This window comes from Kogia breviceps, chromosome 8 (genome assembly GCF_026419965.1).
Source record: "Kogia breviceps isolate mKogBre1 chromosome 8, mKogBre1 haplotype 1, whole genome shotgun sequence".
NCBI lineage: Eukaryota > Metazoa > Chordata > Mammalia > Artiodactyla > Physeteridae > Kogia > Kogia breviceps.
This window is the reverse complement of record NC_081317.1, coordinates 73,431,535-73,455,674: the sequence shown is the minus strand read 5'-3', so window position 1 is coordinate 73,455,674 and position 24,140 is coordinate 73,431,535. Positions and strand designations below refer to the sequence as shown.

Genomic DNA, 24,140 nt, shown 5'->3' with positions numbered 1-24,140 from the left:
ATAATAACAGCATGTTTAAATTACTCACAATTCCATCCCCTAAGATAAGTACAAAAGATCTGAAACCCAAAGAAATGGGTTCAGATTCTCACTCTTCCACTCCCTGGCTGGGTGACTTTGAGTAAATCATTTAACCTCTAGGAGATTCTCCCCAGTTGTAAAATAGAGATAATAATACCTACTTCACAGGGTGATGGTGAAGGTTAGAAGAGACATCTAGCAAGATGTTGCAGCTGCAGCAACAGCATCATAACAATAATAATAATTTCTTGAGTACTTTCTATGTGCCAGGCATTGAGTTAAGCACTTTATTGCTTTATTTTATTTAATTTTCCATTAACCTTATGAAGTGAACCCATTTTACAGGTAAGGTCACTGAAGCACACAGTGGCTAGGTCACCTGCCTAAGTTACTAACACAGCTAAGAGGAGCACTGACAAAATGCTCCTCCCTCTACTTTTTCATGTTTTACTAGGAGGAAGATTCCCGACTTAAAGAAATTAGTAGCTACTACTTACTGGGGGTTCGTTGGTTCCAATTCGCCAATATGTTGAATTACACAGATTTTTTACTTCTTCAGGACCCTCTATATCATAATCTTTGGGATAAGTTTCTCTGTCACGGTGCCTTAAGAAAAAAATTAGAATCGGTTAAGGGATAAAGCTTATTTATCAGGTATTGCATTTGAATGTTGTAAAAATTATGCAATGAAAATTTACTATACTTGTGACCTTGTTCTAAAAATTAATTTACTGGATTTGGGACATGTATTTCCCATCTCTTTTCAAGTAATGCTGAAGCTACTTCCTAAAAACAATTTAGCACATGTGATAAAACTAATAGTATCACAAAAAACAATATTTATCCAACACAGTAATTATTCAGTGACTCCAATGAAGTGAATCTTATTTAATAATGTTGATTAGTTACTGAAATAAATTCTAAAATAAGACATGGAGTATATTAGAAAGGCAACTTACCACTTTAGAAATTTTTCTACCATGAATTTTAATTACAATTTTTTTTTCAAAATGAGAGCAAAATATTTACTCATATGGATTTATAACAGTGCTTCCTGCTCCAAAAGAGGGTCTAAAGGAACAACAGTTCTTAAAACATGTAGATGAAAGAGGAAAAAAATATTCTGAAAGTCTTGACTGAAAGGGTGGTTGGATAATATAAAGGAGGGCTTTGGGGATAGGAAAGGAAAAAGGAGGTGAAGTGGCCCACAACCAAAGTAGCTATTTTCACAAAGCTTTCTTGGGTGAGATAAAGGAAGCTGAACCCAAACACCCATCAAAAGATGTTTTGCTATCAAGGGATACAGGGCTAGGACTATGTGATGGAACTGAGGTACCCAAGAATTCTTCCATCCATGCACCCATCTGTTCATTCATTCAGTAAATATTTTAAGTACCTATTACAGGCCAGGCATTTTGCCAAGGGATACAATGGGGAGTAAGTGTGATGTAATCTCTGCCTTCAGTTGCTTGTAGTCTGGAGAGAGACAGGCAATTAAAGAAGAAAAATCTACAGTGTGGTAAGTATGGTCACAGGACTATAGAAGCAGAACAGTATGCACTAACCTGGATGGGGCACCCAGCCTCCAAGTTAGAAAACCCTTTAGGACCTGACCCCCCACCTAATCCCACTGCACTGGAGCTGGGCCCCCACACTGCATTCAGATTATACACTTGCCTCCCCACCTCCAAGCATGGAAGCAGAGCTCTGCACAGAACACAGCAGAGAGGGAGCCCGGCATGTGAGCCCTCTGTCCTCCTCACGTCTGGGCATTAATTGCTAAACACTAAGAACATTTTGGTACCATACCATTTTTTGAGAGCCTGAGACAAAGCTCTCGCTGAAATTTTTTGGGGAAATTTTGAACATTAAGAACCAGGAGTGATAGAGTATATGGGGCCATGGGTTTTGAGTCATTGCTCAGCCAGGTCCTAGCTGTGTGACCTTGGGGGAAGTCACTTAATTTTTCTGAGCTTTTATTTTCACATGTGTAAAACGAGGACAGAAATTATACCAATACCTTTTAAGATTTTTATAAGAGTTAAAAGGAAAAAAATTAAAGGTGGAAGGTCCTTCAAATACTGTAAAGAACCATATAAACTTATGTACAGTGAATACTAATCCAGCTTCAAAAAATTCTGGTGTACAAGAATTGCAACTTAACTTTTCCATAATTGTACTTAATTTCTTTTCCAAGTGCTCATATTTCCAGGTGGAAAAAACTTCATCTTGGTCAATTCTGTGTCCCTTCCAACTCTAAAGAGTTCATGTGATACCACAATGGCAAGAATCCATCTTTGTTGTCATCATATCCCCTTGCTGGCATCTGTGGAAACATCCTCATTCTCCTGTGGTCTTCCATTATGGATCCGTGCAGATCTCTGCTATGCCCTCCTATTCCTGCCACACAATCTACCCAGACTGGCACTTTGCCATAAGGGTGCCACTATCCACCCCACCAAAAACCTTTTTGTGTCCCTCTCCACCCAGGGTTCCTGGAAACGCAGATCCTGTCCCTGAGCTGTTTGCCTGGCCCACCAAGAAGGCACTTGTTTCATGTCCCCACCACACTAGGCTTGGGGGACACAAGATCCCCACATTTCAACAGCCCTGAAAACACTACCCTGGGAATGTAGGGTTAGGCAGTGATAGGTCCCATCTGCTCTAGGATTTCCAAAGTCTTAATTCAAATTGGGGATCCCAGACAAATCCACATGTTCTCAACTTCTCTGGCCTCCTCCATCTTCAGTCCATGAACTCTTCATCTACTGTGGGAGAGGGCAGCCCAGCTCTTCATCTGTTCTTCCAAATCTATGGTATAATCCTAAAACCTAAGCTTTTGAACTCCAAAGCCAAGAATTTGGCTCTTTTGCTGCCTGCTGGGTCATTCTTCCCTGAGGCAATAAGAACAGAATACCTCCCTAGGAGCATAGGAAGAAGGGGCAAAGCACCAGTTAACATTTCAATGTATTATCTCCAGGGCCCACCTCTTTTTTTTTTTTAAATATATTTATTGGAGTATAATTGCTTTACAGTGGTGTGTTAGTTTCTGCTGTATAACAAAGTGAATCAGCTGTACATATACATATATCCCCATATCTCCTCCCTCTTCAGTCTCCCTCCCACCCTCCCTATCCCACTCTTCTAGGTGGTCACAAAGCACCGAGAGCTGATCTCCCTGTGCTATATGGCTGCTTCCCACTAGCTATCTATTTTACATTTGGTAGTGTATATATGTCCACGCTACTCCCCCACCTCTCTTTTAGGCACTGTAGGCACAGTGCCCAGGGCTTGTGATACTTTTAGGGGCACAGGAGATTGTTTTAATCATTTTTAAATCATAAAAAAGAAGAATATAATCCAGTTTGAATTATATCCATCTTTATACCAAAGCAGTCATAAACTATCATTTAAAATTTTTTTTTATTGGAGGAAGAGACCCATGAAGGCAAAGATAATTAGTGTCCATAAAAGTCAGAATGCAGCCTGATTATCCCATCATGTATTTTAAGTTGTATTATAACTAGATTATTACAAAAAATGCAGTTATGTTCCTTTTCTCACCACAATCTCAGATAACAGCCAAAAGCCCAGCATTAAAACATGAATCTATAATGAAACTTTGGAGGACTGAGCTAATGCAGTTGGCATTCCCTAATGCCTGCTAGCTGCCCACAAATGATGTGCCCACAGCCTGCAGGCTCTGAGAGACACACAGCTGAAGACCTGCCCCTACTTCCCAGAGGCTGCCAGCCTAGCAAAACTAAATATACATGTTTAAAAAAATTATAAAATATATAAAAAATGGTAAAATATAAAATTAAATATAAAATTTATAGTTATTACATACTAAATATGTATTTGCTACATATAATAACAGTAAAAATGATTAGTGTATTATAAAGGAAACGGGAGGCCTAATTATTCCCTGACTTTATTATGTCAGTTGAACATTGGCTTGTGCCTCAGTTTCCCCGAGATGAACTGAGAATGATACACTGAGGACAAATCAATTGATTGAGAGTCTCAAGAGAAAAGTGACATAAAAATGCAAATATTATTATGTGTAATAATATTGTGTCTATCTAAAATATGCTTTGTTGGGTATTCTTAAATACCTTGTCAATACCAATTAAGTTTAACAGCATCTTTGTAAGACAAATATATATATATATATATATATATATGCATAAAAATAAAAATAATCTAGGTGTTATTTATATATATATATATATATATATATATATATATATGCACTTTATATAGCCTCGTTTGCCTTGCTACCTGCATTTATTTATGGTTGCTATGACTTCTCATTTACTGCAATAAAAATTCTTTATGGGAAAATAATGAATATAATGATATAAAATTTACAATGTCTCTAAAACAGTAACTTTTTGATCACATTCCCCACCTATATCCCATTACACTCTACCCTGAGAGTTTGCCAGTGTCTGGAGACATTTTTAGTTGTTGCATCTGGGTGGGGTGGGTTGTTGCTGGCATCTAGTGGGTGGAGGCCAGCAATGCTGCTAAACATCCTACAGTGCACAGGACAGCCCACCACAACAAAGAAATATCTGATCCAAAATGTCAAAAGTACCAAGGTTGAGAAAGCTCTAGAGAATGACTGTGTACCAGATTCTTAGATCAGTGGTCCCCAAACCTTAGCATTTCATGGAGTAGCAAAACTTTACACTCAAATTTGTAAAACCAACCTAAAATTACCAACATTTTGTCTTGACAGGAACATTAAAAATAAAATAACCATCTATCACCTTTAATAAGGAGACCTAACACCAAAGATAAGTAAAAACAATGTTAGAGTCTTTTAAGCTGAATAAATTTAGCTATATGAAAACCTTGCTACATTGCTACGTTGTCTTTACAGTTTGTACATCACTTTGGATTAGTAAAAAAGGTCATTATTGACCAGCACTGGTCTAGTCTACAGACTAGATCTGCAGATATTAATTTTCCCCAGACATGAATTTGACAGCAGCAGTCAGTTCAAGGCTAAAGCAGCTTGAATATAGGTATTCTGTGCTATTAACTGAAGGGAGAGCTGTGTTTTTGATGTCAGGTGTGCAGACACAGGTTGACATTCTTGCTGGGAGGACAGCCTCCAGGGTCTCCTACCAGCAGGGCCAGAATCTTCCTTGATAATCAGCCTTGCTTCTGCTGAGGACTTTGCTCTATCAAGCCCAAAGCTAAAAGCTGTGGCTATTTCTTTATATGAGAAATCTTTACGTAAGACATCCTTAATTACAAGAAAGGAAATTTGCTTTCTCTACCCTACTGTGGGAGAAATAGTATGAATATGAATAGAATTACAAACGGGGCAAAGCCTGACAGGACAGGATCAGACCTGTCAACTGTATAAAAAGGAGCTTGGAACCATGACCCTGCTGTCAAAAATGCCACTTGGACTGATTCAGAGAGGATTAAGGTCAATATAATCTAGTAGGGCAAAGATAGCATGAGCAGGTCCCATTCTAGACAACTCCCCACCACCCATCCTACAGTCACCTGAACACTCTAGATCCTGAATTTCCTCCTCCAGCCTAACATAGTCCCAAGTAAATCCTTGTGAAAAGCACTTTCTGGATCTGTATCTGGGGTTCTTTGGGAGCTTGAGTTTCCTACCATAAGGGTTGCATGATTTCACATCAAATCAAATCTCTAAGTTCCCCCTGACTGAACACATATAAATCCTTAAGTGAGTTGCAGGACTAAACAAACAACTCCACAGCATACTCAGGTAGGGATCTGCAGCTCCCCTTAGGCTGCCCCAAGCCATCGTGGTCCAGTTCCCAGAGGACAGGTGGGGTTAGACCACAGGATTCTCCTTGCAGGACAGGAGACCAAGCTACTCTCTACAGTTTCTGTGGTCCCATGACTAAGTGGAAGAAGCAAAGTAGGGGTTTGCAAAGAAACCATTATCTTTATCACTTCTCCACCTTTCACATTTTAAAATAATTGTTCATTAATGAATCTTCCTTTTCATTAGACTAAGAATGTTTAGACACAGGGATTATTTTTTACTCATCTTTGTGATCTTAGTGCCTAACAAAGACTAACACGTTGTAAATGCTCATTAAATCTTAAATGATTGATTGATTGAATTTCTTACATTTTGTTACTGTCACCTTAATATAAATGCTGAAAGCAAAGGCTTTCAAATGTGTCCATAAAAATAAAGAGCATCCCAGCACACTCTACAAAAGCACACATAAAAAAGGAGTGATTATGCATATAGAGATGCTAGTTCTTTGCAACAAAAACTTGTCTCTAGAGGAATTATAAATCTGCTTGCTGAATGGGAAAACTCTCAGCATACATATGTATGACACTGACTGCAAAGGGGTTGTGGATCCGAGCAATATCTGACATGTGAACAATGAAAATTGAGCCGAATTCTGGTTTCTGGTTACTTGACAAGAGACACATTTTCTCTGTGAATTTCAAAGATGTTAAAATTATGTTTAGTTAAGACTCCAGATGGCAGAATATATTAATTTTAAATTTTAGAATTATTAATGTAGTTCACAACTACTGTGTCAGCTATTGTTATTTTCTGATGTAAATCTAAGCCAAATGAGAAGAGAAAGATACCTTTTCCATTAGGTTTTATAATCGTTTGCTATCTAGGACTTTAAGAGAAAATTATCCCAGAGAGTCAGCTATATTTCCTGACACATTAGAAGCATTAAAACCAATAGAATCAAAGACTACAAAGAAATATTGGGCAATCCTCTTTTAAAATTTCACAGGCAAATGATTTATATGCCAAGATAGTGCTATTTGGCGGCACATTTATCAAACTGACAAATGAAGACTTTTGGATGTATTTGCAAGAGTCATAAAGAAAATCTTACGTCTTTGGGAGAAATGGTGACATTTCAGACTTATGAAGAGGGACACTGTTTTTCAATGTGTCTCATGCTATATGCAATTTGTGCATCTATAACTATGAAACCACACAATGTGAAACCTAAACTGCACTCAAAAGAAAAATATTTGATGGAGACAGGTAAGTGAAGTTATTTTCTTCACTCAACATATATTGAATGGCATGTAAATAAGACCCATCATTATTACGAATTTTTTTTCATAAGAAACTCTTCAAAAACAGGAAGCCCTATGGAGAATATTGGGAGTAAACAAAAGGAATACAGCATGGGAGCCTGTCAATATCTTAACAGTTGAAATGTTAAATAAATGTTGTCAGTATGATTAACTGCCAAACACATGACTTTGAAAACAGCTGGAGGAACATGTATTAAATGGAGAGACACCATAATTGATTATCCCACCTGGGACACTATGAGAGGGGAATTAGGTACTAAGTACACTGGGAGTGGTGAAACCACGATTGTCCTGGTCAAATCAGGATTGGGACATTCTGTTACCCTATGTTTTGACTACTGGATCTCAATTATCTTAAGATCCTAGGAAACTTCTTATGGTTCCTTTGATCTCCGCTCCAGAAACAGCTTATACTGGCTGGCCATAGACACTGTGGGTGGTGGAACAGTAGGACTAAAAAGAGACTGAGTTTTTAAAGTATATTATGTAATAGTAATTACTGTTATCCAAAGAACACCTTGACAGTATATTCGCATGAATGGCATGGAGACCAATTTGGCCCCTGCAAAACAAGAAACACATGCCTGATTACCTGCATAAACTCTTATCCCTATAGTCTTAATATTATCAGCGTAGATAATTTGAATTAATCACTCTAGAATAACATCAAGTGATTATATTATGTGAGCTTAAGGACCATTTTAATGCACATTTCCATGAATCCATGAGCAATGCATACTGAGTAGATAATACAAGGTTCTGTGGTTTCAAAGCAATTCATTTCATTCACATTAGAAACAAATGAAAAAGCTTTTATTCATAAATAGTATCTATAGTTAAAACAGTCTTCCATTATGAACATAGCTACACAAATGAGCACTTTTTCCATTTCTTCCTAGAAATCATTCAAAAGCAGCAAAGGAAATGGAAAAATTAAAAGAAAACTAATTTTTAGCGAAGTTATTATATAATCCCTAGATTACATCATGTGCAAGGGCTACATTAAGCAGCCAAGATCCAGCTGAAGACAAGTGGAAGAAGCAGAGACAAGAAAGAGGCTATAGGAAGAAATCTCAGTAGTGAGATTGCCCAGAAGTAGGAGCTCTCAGAGCACCAGCCAAACTACATTCCCATAGTTATGCAGATAAACTCTTTCACTGAAAACAATGGAAAATGCTAGAATATATATATATATATATTTACATTTTGACACATTAAGAGTATTTAAGAGCTGAAAATCCGGTGGGGAATTTCCAGGCCAATTTTTGGATGAAAGCCTATAACCAAAGGGGTAAATGGAACTTTAAAACACCAAATCTGCTGATGCCCTTGGGATATTTGCTAATATTGCACAGGGGCAATGGCTTCAGGGGCTAGAGGGACTAAAGTCTAGCCCTGGAGCTAACCTAGGAGGGGAGTTTTACAAGGAAGTCTTCCGTATGTGATAGATATTATGCTTGCCAATACAATTTCTCCTTTTTACTGGGAATATAAGAGGTTAAATTCCCAGCTCCCTTGCATTTAGTGAGGCCATGTGACTAGCTCTGGCCAATAAAATAAAAATGAGCAGAAATGATATATGTCATTTCTGGGCTAAGACAGTGAAAGCTCTTATGTAACTCTCAACTCTTTTTTCCCCTGCCAGAGCAACTGATGACTTTCTAGATGGTGGAGCCTCAGTCAACCTGAGTCTCAGAGTATCTTTTTGGAGGAGTGCCTACCCTCCAACCAAAAACCTAAAGCAGACTCTGTGTGAGCAGGAAGTAAATCTTTATGTGTTAGGCCACTGAGATTTTTGGAGCTGTTTGTTAAGATAGATTAAGCCTAGCCTATTCTAACACAAAAATAAGTACCAGAAGTGGGGTAGGTGCTATTATAGCAAAAATCTAAAATACATGGCACTGGCTAAAGACCAGGCAAAGACAATAGGAAGCTGCTATCAGAGGCTGGAGAGGTCAAACATTTGATAGCCTCAGTAGGTTAAGAGTCAAACCAGGTACCTAGTGAGATTGGGAAAGAGACTGGAAGACAGTTGTTAGTTCTACATGCAAATAGCTATTGATAATTGGTTTTGCCAAAGTATTTTAAAAAGAGAGAGATAAATTCAGGAAATTGTCTACTTTACAAGAAGATAGAAGGAAATGAGAGATTCCAGAAATTTTGAGCCTTGAAATGTTAAAAGGGCCAACAACTTTTAGATCTCAAACAGTAAGAGAGAAAACTGGAAAAGACTTTTTCGAGACAAAGTTCCATTAAAGCTCAGCCTAGCAGCAAAGTTCATCCTATTGTTAGACCCTCCCAGTGAGTTAAGATGCATTGGAGCAAGCATATGCTTAAGGAGAGAGCCAAAAAAAAATTCCCAGGGTTTCTGATTTCTGTAACTACAATAGTATCAAAGTGACAGTCAAGGTATTACAAGGATAAAAAAATAAAGAAATATAGCAAGTCTGAGGACTTTGTCTAGAAAGAATTGAGAATGAGGTTACCAGCAGCTGGAACTAACTGGATTCAAACATGTAAGAAACTTACTAAGCTTTTAAGAATTGTACTTCCAAGTAAGCCAGGGGTGTGTATTTAAAAATCCTTTAACTGTTCAATACTTAAAATAACTCTCGGCCCCCAAACTTCTGGGAACAAAAGGTGAACCGAAAAAGCAAAACAACCCATAGAAGGGCATATTCTACAACATTCATTGCAGGTGTGGTCAAAGAGAATATTGGAAAAGAAAAGATGATACACAGGGCAGAGCCAAGGGCCATAAAGAACAATGGGAAAAGTATGCTGCCAGAAAACAGAATCAGGGTCTAAGCAAAGAACATTTCTGACACCAATGTAGGACTCCCTAACAATGTCTGTCTGACAGGATTTAAGAAGGACCATAGACAAATGACTGCCCTTTCCATCCTTCCTCTTTCTGAATCGGAGTGCTTATTACAGTTATCTTGTCTCTGTCCCGCCACTTTATATTGGTTATATGGAGACCAAGCAGCAAATTTTTCTGCTTTATAGATTTTGCTGGGCCTCTTCCATTGCGGAGCACAGGCTCCGGACGCGCAGGCTCTGCGGCCATGGCACGGGCCGGGGCACGAACCCGTGTCTGCTGCATCGGCAGGCGGACTCTCAACCACTGCGCCACCAAGGAAGCCCTGCTTTATAGAGTTTTAAACCAAGTAGAGCCACACTAGACTTGGTAGAAAAACAATAGCATAACATTTGGAGATCTTGGACTTCTTACCTATGACTAGATAGAATTTGGGTCATTTTCCTTGGGTAAATGGGTAAACATAATTGGTCTGCATGTGGAAAGAGTAAAATCAATATTTGGTGACCTGCCTAAAGAACACAACTTCAAGTGCACGTGGAACTTTCATAAAAATTAAGAAAAAATATTTCAATATGTTTGAAAGATATAAATGGCAATACAATAAAACTAGAAATTCATAACATTTAAAAAGAGATCCTTCAATCTGGAAATATGTAAGCACTTTATCAAATAACTCTTTAATCAAAGATCAATACAAACAAATTTTTGAATTTCTCAAAAATACCAATAAATAGAAATACCACTTATAAGAATCCATAGGATATAGCTAAAGTAGAACCCAGAGAAAAATTCAAGTTTTAAGTACTTATATCAATAGAAAAGAAACAATGAAAATAAATAAGTGAAACACCTAATTCAAAAACATTAAAAAGCACAAGTAAGCCAAAAGAAATCAGAATGATAGAATAATTCAAAATAAAAGCAAAATTAAATAAGTTAGAAAACAGAATAAATGAATAAGTAAGCAAAATAGACAAACTCCTATCTAAAAAATCAAGGAAAAGGGCAGGGGGAGATACAAACAGAATAATATTCCATACATAGGAACATATATTATATGACTCCATTCATATGAAATGTCCAGAATAGGCCAATCTATAGAGACAGGAAGTAGATTAGTGGTTGTCTAGGACTCGAGGGAAAAGGGAGGAGGATTTCTTTTAAGGTTAATAAAACTGTTCTAAAATCAATTGTGTTGATGGATGTATAACTCCATGAATATACTAAAAGCCTTTGAATTATACACTTTAAAAGGGTGATAGTATAGAATGTAAACTATACCTTAATAAAAATAGGATATAACCATCAAAAGAAGAAAACATTTTAAATCATTTAAGACTACTTTCCATAACTCGATGCAAATATATTTGGAAAACTAGATGGCACACATAACTTTCTTTTCTTTTTCTTTTTTTTTTTTTTTTTTTTTGCGGTACGCGGACCTCTCACTGTTGTGGCCTCTCCCGTTGCATAGCACAGGCTCCGGACGTGCAGGCTCAGCGGCCATGGCTCACAGGCCCGCTGCTCCGCGGCATGTGGGATCTTCCCAGACCGGGGCACGAACCCGTGTCCCCTGCATCGGCAGGCGAATTCTCAACCACTGCGCCATCAGGGAAGCCCCACACATAACTTTCTAAAAAAAACAATTTACAATTGTTCTCAGTAAAGACAAAAAAGCTAAACACACAATTTCCAAAGAAGAAATAGATAAGATGTCAAAGGGAAAAAGAGCTACCGCCTGAAACAGCACTAGGCCCAGATGGTTTTATTGTGGGAGGAAATTTCTTATCTGTGCCTGAATGTCTAGCAGGACATTTGAACTGCCTTGAGCTGCTTACTTGTCAGAGGTACACAGGCATTGGTGGCATCAATAACACCTATAATAAATCACATTACATTCACTATACTCACTTTGTAAACCAACCTGAAGTGGTCTTTCCCAACTATTTATATTTATTACAGGATTGTTTTAAAATACAAAAAAATTCCCGTAAGTAAAATGTAATTTATCTAGATGAAATTCTTCTAATTCATACAACACACATACTTATTATTTTAAGGTCTAGGTAGAAGCCCACAATATCTTAACCTCTAGGAGACTGCCTGCAATGAAAATGTTGTTGCTTTGTTGACATGCACCCCTACAATGAGAACAGGTGCCAATGAGCTCTGAAAGCTCAGGTTTCTTATACGAGTAGGGACTTCCTTTTCTGTGAAGATCTTTCAGAGACTTTGCTGATCACACCCTTGCTATGAATGGCCATATGCAAACTAGCTAATATATATCTGTTGTCCCTACCCATATGACTGTAGGTTTATGGATATGTAACTTGGGCATCATATAGATAGATGGATAAATGCTATTAAGATGCTGTGACCACCCCAGGAATAGGAGTCACAATTCTTTTTTTTTTTTTTTTTTTTTTTTTGGCGGTACGCGGGCCTCTCACTGTTGTGGCCTCTCCCATTGCGGAGCGCAGGCTCCGGACGCACAGGCTCAGCGGCCATGGCTCACGGGCCCAGCCGCTCCACGGCATGTGGGATCTTCCCAGACCGGGGCACGAACCCGTGTCCCCTGCATCGGCAGGCGGATTCTCAACCACTGCGCCACCAGGGAAGCCCAGGAGTCACAATTCTTGCAATCACACACTTGACATCACCAGTTACCAGTCATTGTGCAATCAAAAGTGCACACATATTTTCAAACACTCAGGCGGAAGGAACAGTAATACCCTCAGTTGAAAACTAACTAATGTGCCATCTTTAGTTCTCCATGTGAATCCTAGGAGCTAGGACAACCTCCTCTAGAAAACTTTTCCTGGTCTAATAGTCTGTGTGCTCCCTTGGATGTCCCCAGAGCACTCTGCTTACCCCAATCCTAGCACGTATCACAGTGCATACTAATTACCCAGCAAGCCTCCTCAACTCCCGTCTCACGGTAATCTTGACCTCCTAAGGACAGGGAAGATGTCTTGTTCACTGTCAAATCCCAAACCCAGTAGATGCCATTCATAAGAGAACTCTTTATTTAGAAAGAAGAACATTTTTTGGTTTTTGAGGGGTTTTTTGTTTGTTTTTGTTTGTTTGTTTTCAAAAGCTCATTTAATGCTTCTGGCTCCTGGCTGAGCATCTCAGTGTTTTCCCCAAAATTGTGACAAGTCATTCATACATTTTAATTTCAAAATATTCTTCCTACCATTTTCTATAAAAGGAGGCTAAATTCTTTGCAACAAATCAATGACATTATATTAATTCTTCCATTTGATTGAACCTGGAACAATCCGATTGGGGATCTAACATCTCAACAAAGAAATATATAATTTTTCTGCTAAATAATTACCTTTGTTAATGCATCAAAACTTAGTCTGATCAAAATAAAGAAAACACACTGTGTGACTAATAACAATTAAAATGTAATTGTATTTCAAAATTAAACATTAGAAACAATAATAAAAGATGTGTCTATCAAAAACAGTAATACAATATTCAAATTTATTCAGAACTTTTTCAAAGCATCACAAAAATATGTTCACCAAATCTCTACACAATATTTCTGTTTTCTGCCTGTTACATTTAAGGTCAATTTTTTAAAACTGCATGGGTGAGGGAGTTTAAAGTTAAAATAATAGCTAATGTAGGAAATCATAGATATATTAAAGGGTTATATTTTAAACTTTTGCTATAAAATTGGGTATTTGGAAATTGGAATTCATTCTACACTGTAGTAGCTCTTTATAGGATATAGCAGATATCTATAGGATAGGATGGGATATAGTAGATATCTATAGGATTATCAGCCTAGCTCTCCTTCTTTCTCCTGGATATGTCCATTTTGCCCCATGGCTATTGGAAAGCTGTCATTTTCCACCAAACCTTGCCCAGTCAGATGACTCCAAACAAATACTTGGCCCAGAAATGGACATCTGACATGGAATTTTAAAATTCAGAACTGAAAATACCTTAAAAACAACTTTTTTTGTTGGATGAAGATGTAAGTTATAAATTCCAGAACCACAGCAGCCATGTTTCCTATTGTCTTCAATGATAAGATGAGGCAAACACAATGAGGAAGAGAGAGAAGAAATGAAGCAAGACCCAGATGCACTAGCATCCCTTATGCCTGATGCTCCTGAGGTCAAGCTGCACCCGTGCCCTCCTTCTTATCTAGTGATCAACCATTCCATGAATATCATGGATATTCCATGAATATCATGAACTAATTCATTTTCTTGCTTCCTTAGGCTAGTGCAAGCCGAGTATCTGTCAATTGCAATCAAAAGAAGCCTGATCAGTACACACAGAAAATAGTACCGATGGGGTGGCTTCCAAGCCCAACGAAGAGAAGTTTATCTAACAGTGTTAATTCTAGCACTATTGAAAACCTTGAGCCCTGAGCCTGGGTATCCTGTGTCCATAGACTGAAACTCTCCTTATCAAAATGTCACTAAGCCCCACATTCTTCTTACCTCCTCCTTCACTCCCTACATCCTTACCTAGAAAAGGATCATCAGTAAGAGAAAGAAAGCTGATGAAAAAGCACTTGTGACTATCTGTGAGGAAGACTACAGTAGCATTATGACAAGATTCTGGTGACTCCTGTTGCCCAGGAGAGAGATGGTCTCAAGGACACGTAGGGAGTTGGCTCAGGCAGAGGTACTTGTATACAGCAATGATCTTTCCTAATCCAAGTGCACTCACATGAGGAAATGCCTGTCCTACAATACTCTGCCTTGCAGAGCAAGGGTTATCTTGCAAGTAAAGCTGTTTTATTTTGGCCACCAGTTAAACTGAGCAAAACCTCACGAAAAGGTCAAGGCACAATTTTATAACCACTGGTTTTCAGAAAACGAATTTGGTTGGGATTTCATTAAAGAGAATAGCATTGAAAGAAAAATATAGTCATGACAAAAGGATGTAGAATGTCCTGCATCATCCTGAAAAATAGAAAATAAGGTGCTTCCCCCCTGCAAAACTACTACATTCAAAAGCATTTGTGGATATGTGTATATGTTGAGGAATAAGAATGTAGCACTAGACTAAAAATAACCATGGCATAGGATCTACCATTATAGAACACAGACAAGAATGAAAGCGTGGTTAAACCAAATGAATGTGAATAGCATCATCCTTTTTACCCAACATAAACTAGCAATTAAAAAGATATTTTAAAAAGACTCATAATAAACCATGAAGAATGACTCAGACTCTGAAAGAGATGAAGTATTCTGTTTAAATCCTGATCATTTAGAGAATGTTTGCTTCAGGGGAAAAACTGTAGAAAGTGGTATCAAATTTTTCAAGTAATTTTACTTTATTCTTACTATGAAAATAATACACATTCATTATGGAAAATGTAAAAGTGGCAAAGAGGAAAAAAGAAAATGACAAATAGTCCATAAATCCAACATCCAGTAATAAATATTTTGTGTTACATGGTAAATATCCTTTCAGTCTCTTTTCAATACATATAGACATATATTTTTATCAAAAGAATTCATAACACGCTGCTTCTTTTTTTACTTACTTAAGGTGAGATTATATTTTCAAATATTAATCTTTGTACTTTTCTTTGCTTAACTCTTTAAAATAACCTTTGTTCTAATAAATCAGAGGCATCCACATTTGCCTTGGGAAGATATAGTACTGTTTTGCCAGGAATATGAAGAAAAATAAAGTGCTGGTGATTAACTTCTGACTAACAATAAAATTTTTTTAGTCCTGAGTAAGATGTTTTTCTTGAAAGTCAGGACCTGCTAAGAAGTAAAATGTCTAAATTTCTCAAAATTCTATTAACAACAAGATCCAGAAGCTCCCAAACACTGCATAAGTAGGGTGATCCTATAATTTATTTTGTAAAGGAGATCACTTTAAAAAATGAGAGAAGGGTTTTTAATAAATCTCAGGCCAATAGGAGTAAAGGCTACTGGGCAAACCACAGCATATGCACACCCTCTCTGCAGGGCATTTAATGAAAGCTGAATTGAGTGTCAGTGGGCCAGCTACAGGGACACCATGTTCAGGGATGAGGTGCCCCTACCACAGTGGCTACCACCAGCCTAAGTCAAGGGCCAGGAGAGGATGAGCATGACTTAAGGATCTATAGTCCTAAGGAGAGCCAAAATGGAAATGAGTCTGAAAGCAGGACCTCAGGTCTTTAACAAACCAAGTGGATTAGTCAAAAATTCACCAGCAGCAGGCACAGAAGTTGGATAAAGGATAAGGTGGACAAGAACAAGGACCCACATGCAGATCTAGGAGCCTCACTCCCCCATCCCACAAATGTCATATAACTTCAGTCCCTTATGCACACACACACACACCACTAGGAAAAGGAGAGGGTGGATGAGGTAGGACTCAGAAGAGTGGGCACTGTTCTGAAAGAAACTATTTTAACTCAAAACAAACTGTTTAAACTCAAAGAGACAGAGAAACCCTTCAATTGGCATGTCTGAATTTTTCTCTGGTAACCAACAGTTGAAATACCATGAGGATCAGTTTTAGAAAACAAATTTTATATATGCATCTGACTTGAATGCAAATTTCTAATTCTGCTACTGACCAGATAGTAAATATATTTCCATGTCTTTGGTCTACTATCACATCATCTTAAATGGTCACACAGTATTATAATTTACAATGATTTTAAAGTATGAGTTAAGAAATTAAGATGTCTCTTTAAAGTGTGAATACCATTTGTCCCTATTTAACTCAAAATTTCCTAAGTACCCGTCAGTCTCTAGTAAGTCATGTACTGCATCTAGGAAGAACATGAGTTTAGCCCCCATTTTTAAATTCTTTACCATTCTAATCGGAAGCCTAATGATTTATACCCCTCTAAATTCACCTATACAGAGGTGACCAAACCTGCTTCAATGTCATCCTGTTGTATCAGGATCAGGGCTGTGCATATGCAGAAACATGAATGGACCTAGAGATTATCATATCAAGCCAAGTAAGTCAGAAAGAGAAAGACAAATACCATATGATATCTCTTATATGCGGAATCTAAAATATGACGCAAATGAACATTTCTACGAAACAGAAACGGACTCACAGACAGAGTACAGACTTGTGGTTGCCAAGGGAGAGGACACTGGGAGAAGGAAGGATTGGGAGTTTGGGATTAGCAGATGAAAACTATTATATATAGTACGGATAAACAACAAGGTCTTACTGTGTAGCACAGGAACTATATTCAATATCCTGTAACAAATCATAATGGAAAACAATTTGAAAAAATAATATATATATGTATAAGTGAGTCATTTTGCTGTACAGCAGAAATTAACACAACATTGTAAATCAACTATACTGCAATAACATTTTTTTAAAAAAGGATCAGAGCTGTGAAAATCAGCTCTGGCTTTATTACAGATTTGCATTATCCTGTAGTCCTTACCTCAGGGTCTTCTTAAAGTATAAAATAGAGGCCCCCAGCCTGCAGTGCCTTTTGTGTTTGTGTGTGTGTCCTTTGTCTCCATTCATTTGTTAATTTCTTTGATAAACATCTGAGCACCCACGGGTGTTCTTACCCCTTGCCCCAAGGCTTGCTCTTCTCACTTCTCATTAGCGATCAAAAAAGCTTCTTTAAAGTCTCTTCTCTCTCCTTTCCACATAACCAAACATTTAAAATGCACAAAATAAGAGTTAAAAGCTTTCGATTGAGGGCTTAAGTTGTTAAAGTAGAAGGATGGAGGCTTGCTGGAAGGGGAAGCATTTATGGATTTCAACAGAGGCAGGCTGCAACATGTGGTTACTAAAGGGCTTTCTTATTTTCTTTGCCTTTTTATCCTGAGTGTGCGTTGGAGATGTGAGAAGACGGGATTGCTGGCTAGAGAAGATCTATGTAACTCTAGCTTGGTCCTTAGTGGTGTGAAGGACTCTAAATACTTCCAGGTTAGTCCCCGAGAAAATTGCTGATTAAATATAGGACGAACATACAGCAAATTAGAAAATTCATCTCTGTTTTCTAAGTATACTAATGATATCCTAGTGCCTTGAAACTGGATTCTCCTCTGAATGTGGAGTACCTTGAATACCTAACGAACTCCCTGTTCAAAGAGCACAATAGGGTATAAGTCTGAAGAGCATCATAGAAAGCTCCTTAATTTTTCTCCAGCTCAAATGATTTTCTGTAAAAATCTGTAAAACTATCGTTTCCTACCCCACAATTATCACCGGATTTTAATTTTACTTCCTTTTTTCCCTTTCTCTTTCTGTTTTCTTCCTATAATGCAGGTGGGTGGGGGGAGGACAGTAAAATGCCCAGGCTCTTTAATTTTGGGCTTACTCAGGAGAGAGAAGTAATTGAAATTACACATATATAAAATTAAGCTGAGTCCTTAAAACTCTTAAGTGTCACCATGGAGACCAGAGCATGAACTGTTTCATGGAAACTCGAACGAATTTTTTGGCTCATCACTTATTAACAGATGTCAATTTGGCCAAGGAAGAAGAGATGAGGGGCTTCCCTGGTGGCGCAGTGGTTGAGAATCCGCCTGCCGATGCAGGGGACACGGGTTCGTGCCCCGGTCCGGGAAGATCCCACATGCCGCGGAGCGGCTGGGCCCGTGAGCCATGGCCGCTGAGCCTGCGCGTCCGGAGCCTGTGCTCCGCAACGGGAGAGGCCACAACAGTGAGGCCGCATACCACAAAAAAAAAAAAAAAAAAAAAAAAAAGAAGAGATGAGAATAAATAAATAAATAAGAACTAGCCTTACACCAGAGAATTTATTAAGGGCAAATCTAGTTGTTCTGGTTCTTAGCATTCCATTATTCCAGTGAGTGGGAAAATATCCCAAGAGAAAATTTCCCCTCGACTCATAATTTCCGATGGAAACATCTGATGATATAGCTCCATAAATGCTGTAGGAATGAATAGGGAAAGATAATTTCTAGAAAAGGCCTTTCTCACTCAGAAGCATCAAGGTGTGATGCAGGTAATATGGCTCTCTATTCACCACTGCAGTTACAAGGAAGACATGGTTCCTAGGCAACCTCTTATCCAATAATGGACCAGAAATACCTCTAACAACCATTCCGGGTATTTCACTTTATCATGTCTATTATACACAACTGTTTTTAATATGTATAGTGAAGTCAAACAGGCTGGTATTACATTACACATAAAGAGTAACACAGGAATCATCCAAATGTTTACTGTATAAGCAGATGTACCTCAGAATTTCTCCCAGTTAAATTCTATTTTGCAAACCTATAGGCACAGTCCCTTAATTGATCAAATACTCAGTTGGGAGGCCACCCAAATGGTGTATTTTAGATAGTAGGCATTCATTGATTAAATAACCACTAATAAAAGGTTAAAATTCAATAAATTTTTAATATAGAATAAAATAAGTCAATAGAAAGCAAACAATTATGACCAGAATGCATAAAAACAAAATGGTCAATGACATTTATTCATTTGGAAGTTTATACAATTTGAACTTCATGCAGTTTTCTAGGACAGACCTTGGTGTATGGTTGAATACAGAAGGAAAACAAGGATGCCAGTAGCAGAGCCAACTCAGAGAAATGCAAATGCTTCTCAAATTTTACAACTGATTCTCATTATTCAAGGTTGTTATGTTCTATAAAGTCACAAACAATTAGCAAATACTGAATCATTGCTCCTAGGGGAAATACAAGATTAGGTTCCTGTGAGCCTCTGGTCACACTTTCAACAACCAATTAATACATGACCCGGTTTTATGTGTGCTTCTGTTTAAAGACATCTTGTTTAATATATCTTGTTGACTCACTAACACTGAATTCACAGCCGACAGCACTGTAACTCATGTCTGAATGAAGCTTATGTAATGCACATATTTTCTCCATAAGGCACATCACAGCCTTCTTGCACTTAGGAACACTAGACAGCACTTCAGCACTATGTTTGGGGGCCACCTGAACAATGATATCACCAACAAAAAGTACAAAAAAGCAAAAAACATGGCACTAAATAGACCATGAAAAGAATACTTGTTTACAGTAAGAGGAGCTGAAACAAGAAGGCAGAGTGTCTGACATCAACTGAGAATATATGTGTGGGATGATTCAAATTTTTTGCCTCTCTGCACATGTCCATAAATGACTATGAAAGTGCTGCAAATATTGATGTGGGGTTCCATATAAATTTTTGCAAGTAGATGAATTTGCAAATACAGAATTTACAGATAATGAGATCAACAGTATTTACCAACTATAGAGAACTCTTTCTATTTCTCTATGATGCTGCTTCTTACTATTACGTTGTACTTGCCTGTTCTCTTTTGTATACCTATGGAACTCCTATTCTTCCTTCTAAACCTTGCTCAGAAAACCATATACACACTAACCTCCCCCTCCTGTTACTTTTGCCTCTTATATTCATCTCTATTTTGCACAAATCAGATTATACTGAATTTACTGACATTTTTCTTTACTGGCCTATGAAATTAGTTGAGGTCAGTGACCATGTCCTAATACATGTATATAACCTTTACTGTGTTTACTATGTGCCAGGCTATATGTCAGAAGATACTTCACATACAATACCTTGTTTAGTCTTACAAGAATCCTATCACCCCCATTTTACAGTTGCAGAAACAGAGGCCTAGAAAAGTCATGTCACTTGTTATACCACAAGCTGCAGAGTTAGTATTCAAACCTAAAGCTCAAGCTTTTAACCATTATGTTATCCTAAATAAATGTTAGTTACCATATATTATTGACTGCTTACTATGTGCAAGGAATGGTATTAAATGCTTTATACAAATTATCTCACTGAATCCACTTTATCCATCTCTGTGTCTCCAACACACAGCAAAGTGCATGACACAAAAATGTTTGTTGGGTTGAATTTATTTCTTCCTGCCCCCAAACCTTTCTAAGACCAACAGCATGAGAACTCTCTACATTTCCAGCAGTGGCCAGAATGACTTTCAGTGTTACACCACGCTTCTCTCCTACCAAGTCCCTCATCTCCTTCTCATCTATATTCTTCTGTGGTTTTGCTATTGATGTCTATGATGTCCACAAGGGAACTTTTCAAAGCAAAGGTAGTACAGAAGGGAGCAGAAGAACTGTCCACTTGAAAAAGGTCTTTCTCTTTAACAGTAATTTCCGGCAGTGATTTACATTATGATCTAAATCCTATGGAGTAACAAAGTCATGAAAGAGCTAAGTGTTTTGCTTGAGGGCTGTGAGGTAAGCCCTGTATGAGGTTAAAGGAGGATTTTCTGCTTCCCAATGTAGATTTTTATTCTAAATTAATATAACCTCTCACAGTGAACTCAATAGAGGCAGAGAGTTGGTTTTAGGGATGAGAAGTAAAAGGGAGAGAGCTCATGGGAAAGTGAGTAGGCTGTAGAAAGTTTGCAAAACAGAAACAACAGGATTCACATATTATACATTACATGAATGAATGGGATCAAGGAGGACTTAGCCTTAGGGCTAGAGTCAAAATCATTCATCTTCTTTCAAAGGTGAAAGTATAAAGAAGACAAGATTTGAGATTTCGTTTCAAATCTTCCTCTTTCCCAGAATATTCCAAATAGTCCAAAAACAATTACTGTCAACAGTACAGCCAGGAAAATTGACCCAAAGGATAGAATTCTAAATACCCTTAAAGGCCCCACTGTTCTGCCAATTAAATGTCATGGTTTCACTATCAGTCACTGTAATATTTAAAAAACAGGAGAATCTCTAAGTGAATTCCAAACCCAAAGCCTAATGCAGAGGAAGTAAATAAAATGTTTCCTGAAGCCAGGAAAGAACCTGAAATTACCACAGAAAGAAGGAGTAGACTCATCTTAAGGAGTAGCCAGTGTTCAGCTCCAGTACATTCACAGTTGTCAGAAAGAATAAAATCCTCTGTTGCCAAGCCTTTCAGATTTTCAAGAGAAGACACAATCCTAGATTTCCATGTGAAATCTCCTGGTTTTAAATGTGGGCAATTAATTTAAAAGAAAAATATAAACACAGTGCATGTCAAATAAACTATGTCTGTTGGTTTACCCAGTGAGGGATGCTGGTCTGCAGTCTCTGGCCAGAATAGTCCTAGCAGCCTAGGGAATATTTTAAGGACCTCTTTCAAATCATTCATTGTGCCTCACTGCCCCCCAAGAAACGGCAGTCCTGGAGGCCATCTTCTGAACAGACATTTCCTCCTCCTGTGCCCTTGGTCTCCTAACAGACCCTGCCTTTTGTAAGTAAGCAGTTATCTCAGAACATGATTTCCAGGCCTCTGCAGACACCCTCCACCTACACTCTCTGTGTGGGTGATCTATGACCTGTGGCAGACAGGGTCTGGCTGCAGCAGGTCTCCGTGTGTGCTAGGGAGCTGCTCTTGGAGGGCTTTCCTATCTCGTCCTCCCTGCCCCTACTCTCACTCTGACCCTCTCCATCTTTCCTTTGAAGATGTTTCCCTTTCCTTTCTCTCTTCTCTCCCAGTTCTCTCTCTTGTATGATCTTTTTCTTTCTTTCTCTGCTTTTCTTTTCCTCTTTTCTCATTCTTTTCTGTTTATTTTATCCTCTCCACCCTTGTCCTCTCTCTCTTACTCTCCTTTCCTCTCCTCCCCCATCCCTTCCCTTCTTCTTCCTCTCCCAGCACCTAGGAACTGCAAGAGAGCTCGCTCACCAGGAATACACCAGCACTGGCTTCGAGTATTTCTTGTGATGGGAGCGGAGGGTTAGGGAGCCCTTGCGCTCCATCAAGTCCGTGGGTCCGAGTTCAAACCAGTGTTGCCTACCGCTACACCAACCCTTGCAGGAGCGGTCACAGCTCCCCATGGCTGCCCTCCTGTTACAGATCTCAGAGGATTTCTCTCTGCTCCTATCCTGCTGTCTGTGCCGACACAGCCCAAGATTCGGCGTCTCTCATCTCCTAAGCAACCTGGGGCGGGGTCAATGTAAAGGGCGGGGCCAGTAGAGAGACAGATCTCTCAAGCCTAAAAGCCCTGGTTTCCTAGACAGTGGACACCGATACTTAGAAACTACACTTCCCAGAATGCAATGAGGGGAGCGAGCGGGCTACATAGAGGTTGAGAGGGACAACTGCATCCTGGGATCTGTAGTTTCACTCTCCTAACAGTCTACTTCTCAGAGTGGGCGGAGTTACGGGGGAGCGCTGGGTCAGTTAGGGAGGACTAAGTGGACCTGAGCCTGGAGCTAGTCTATTCGGGCTGTCCTTGGGGAAGTTTCTTTTTACCATTCATCATCTGTTGCCACCACACCTTCTGCTTACAAGTTATGTAAATTTCTCGTCTTAACATTTAACATTTAATATGTTGTGACAATACAAACTCATCATATTGTTTTGTAAGTTATATGCAAGAAGGAGATTTCAAAAAGATTATCTACAGAATTGCCGTCAGGAAATCTTGTGCTTATTCCACTTTTCAGTTTCCAAGAAAAGAATATTTAGAACATCAGAATTCTCCTCCTCAACCTCAGCTGAGCACCTTAAGGGCATTAATGAACTTAATCATGGCCATCCCTCGGACCTGGCATAGCGCTTAGTATATACATACCATATATACATACCATCAGTGAACTAATGAATGAATATTATGTTTGATTACCTTAGATTTATCCGGGCTTCCATAAATTACAGAAGTTTCTCATGTTAAGAAGGCCACATTACACAAAAAATTCAAACTTAAAAACACAAATTAAGTGATATTTCACATTACAAATAGATTTTCTAGTTCACAAAAGATTTATTATGGCACTCCTATAAATAGTGAAGAGCTCTTCTGGATCAGATTTCACAAATTTGATTACACACAACTACTAAGTGCTTTTTTGTGGCCTGTGGTACCCAGTGTGGGCACCTGTGGTACCCAGTGTGGGCACCTGTGGTATGTTTAGGCTCCTATTTTACTGACAGCTACAGTTAAGCCACGTTTTTTAGAACCAAATAAATAGTCCACTGTCACCAGCTTAGTGCTAGTAGAGCGCTGACAGTTATTTTAACCCTTTTCTTCTTGAAAGAATGAGAAGAAAAATAGAAATTAAAAGGGTAAATAAGATCCAAGTTAAGCTCAATTGTGTTCAATCAAAGCATAGCACATTGCTGTCACTCCAAAATTATTACCATCATACTATCTTTCAGTTTATTTTATTTTATTTAAGCTTAAAGTGTATTTATTTTACTTATGCTTTAAGTGATAGCAACATAATATATGTGCAACCAAGACGTCAGGTCTCTGTAGCCAATCTGACTC

The 24,140-nt window shown here is 38.3% G+C and overlaps 1 protein-coding gene across 2 annotated transcripts in view; it reads right to left on the bottom strand.

Annotated features, from left to right (window-relative positions):
* Window positions 1-24,140, bottom strand: part of CFAP95 (cilia and flagella associated protein 95) — a 133,166-nt gene that overhangs the window by 69,765 nt on the left and 39,261 nt on the right. The window contains exons 1-2 of one of the 2 annotated variants that reach the window (XM_059072757.2): window positions 22,553-22,704; window positions 519-627 (exon numbers count right to left, since the gene is read on the bottom strand). The exons of the other annotated variant lie outside the window; for it this stretch is intronic. Coding sequence (XP_058928740.1) covers window positions 519-627; window positions 22,553-22,704 — 261 coding nt within the window. Of the gene's footprint in view, window positions 1-518; window positions 628-22,552; window positions 22,705-24,140 lie in introns of those variants that run through there. 2 annotated transcript variants of the gene reach the window in all.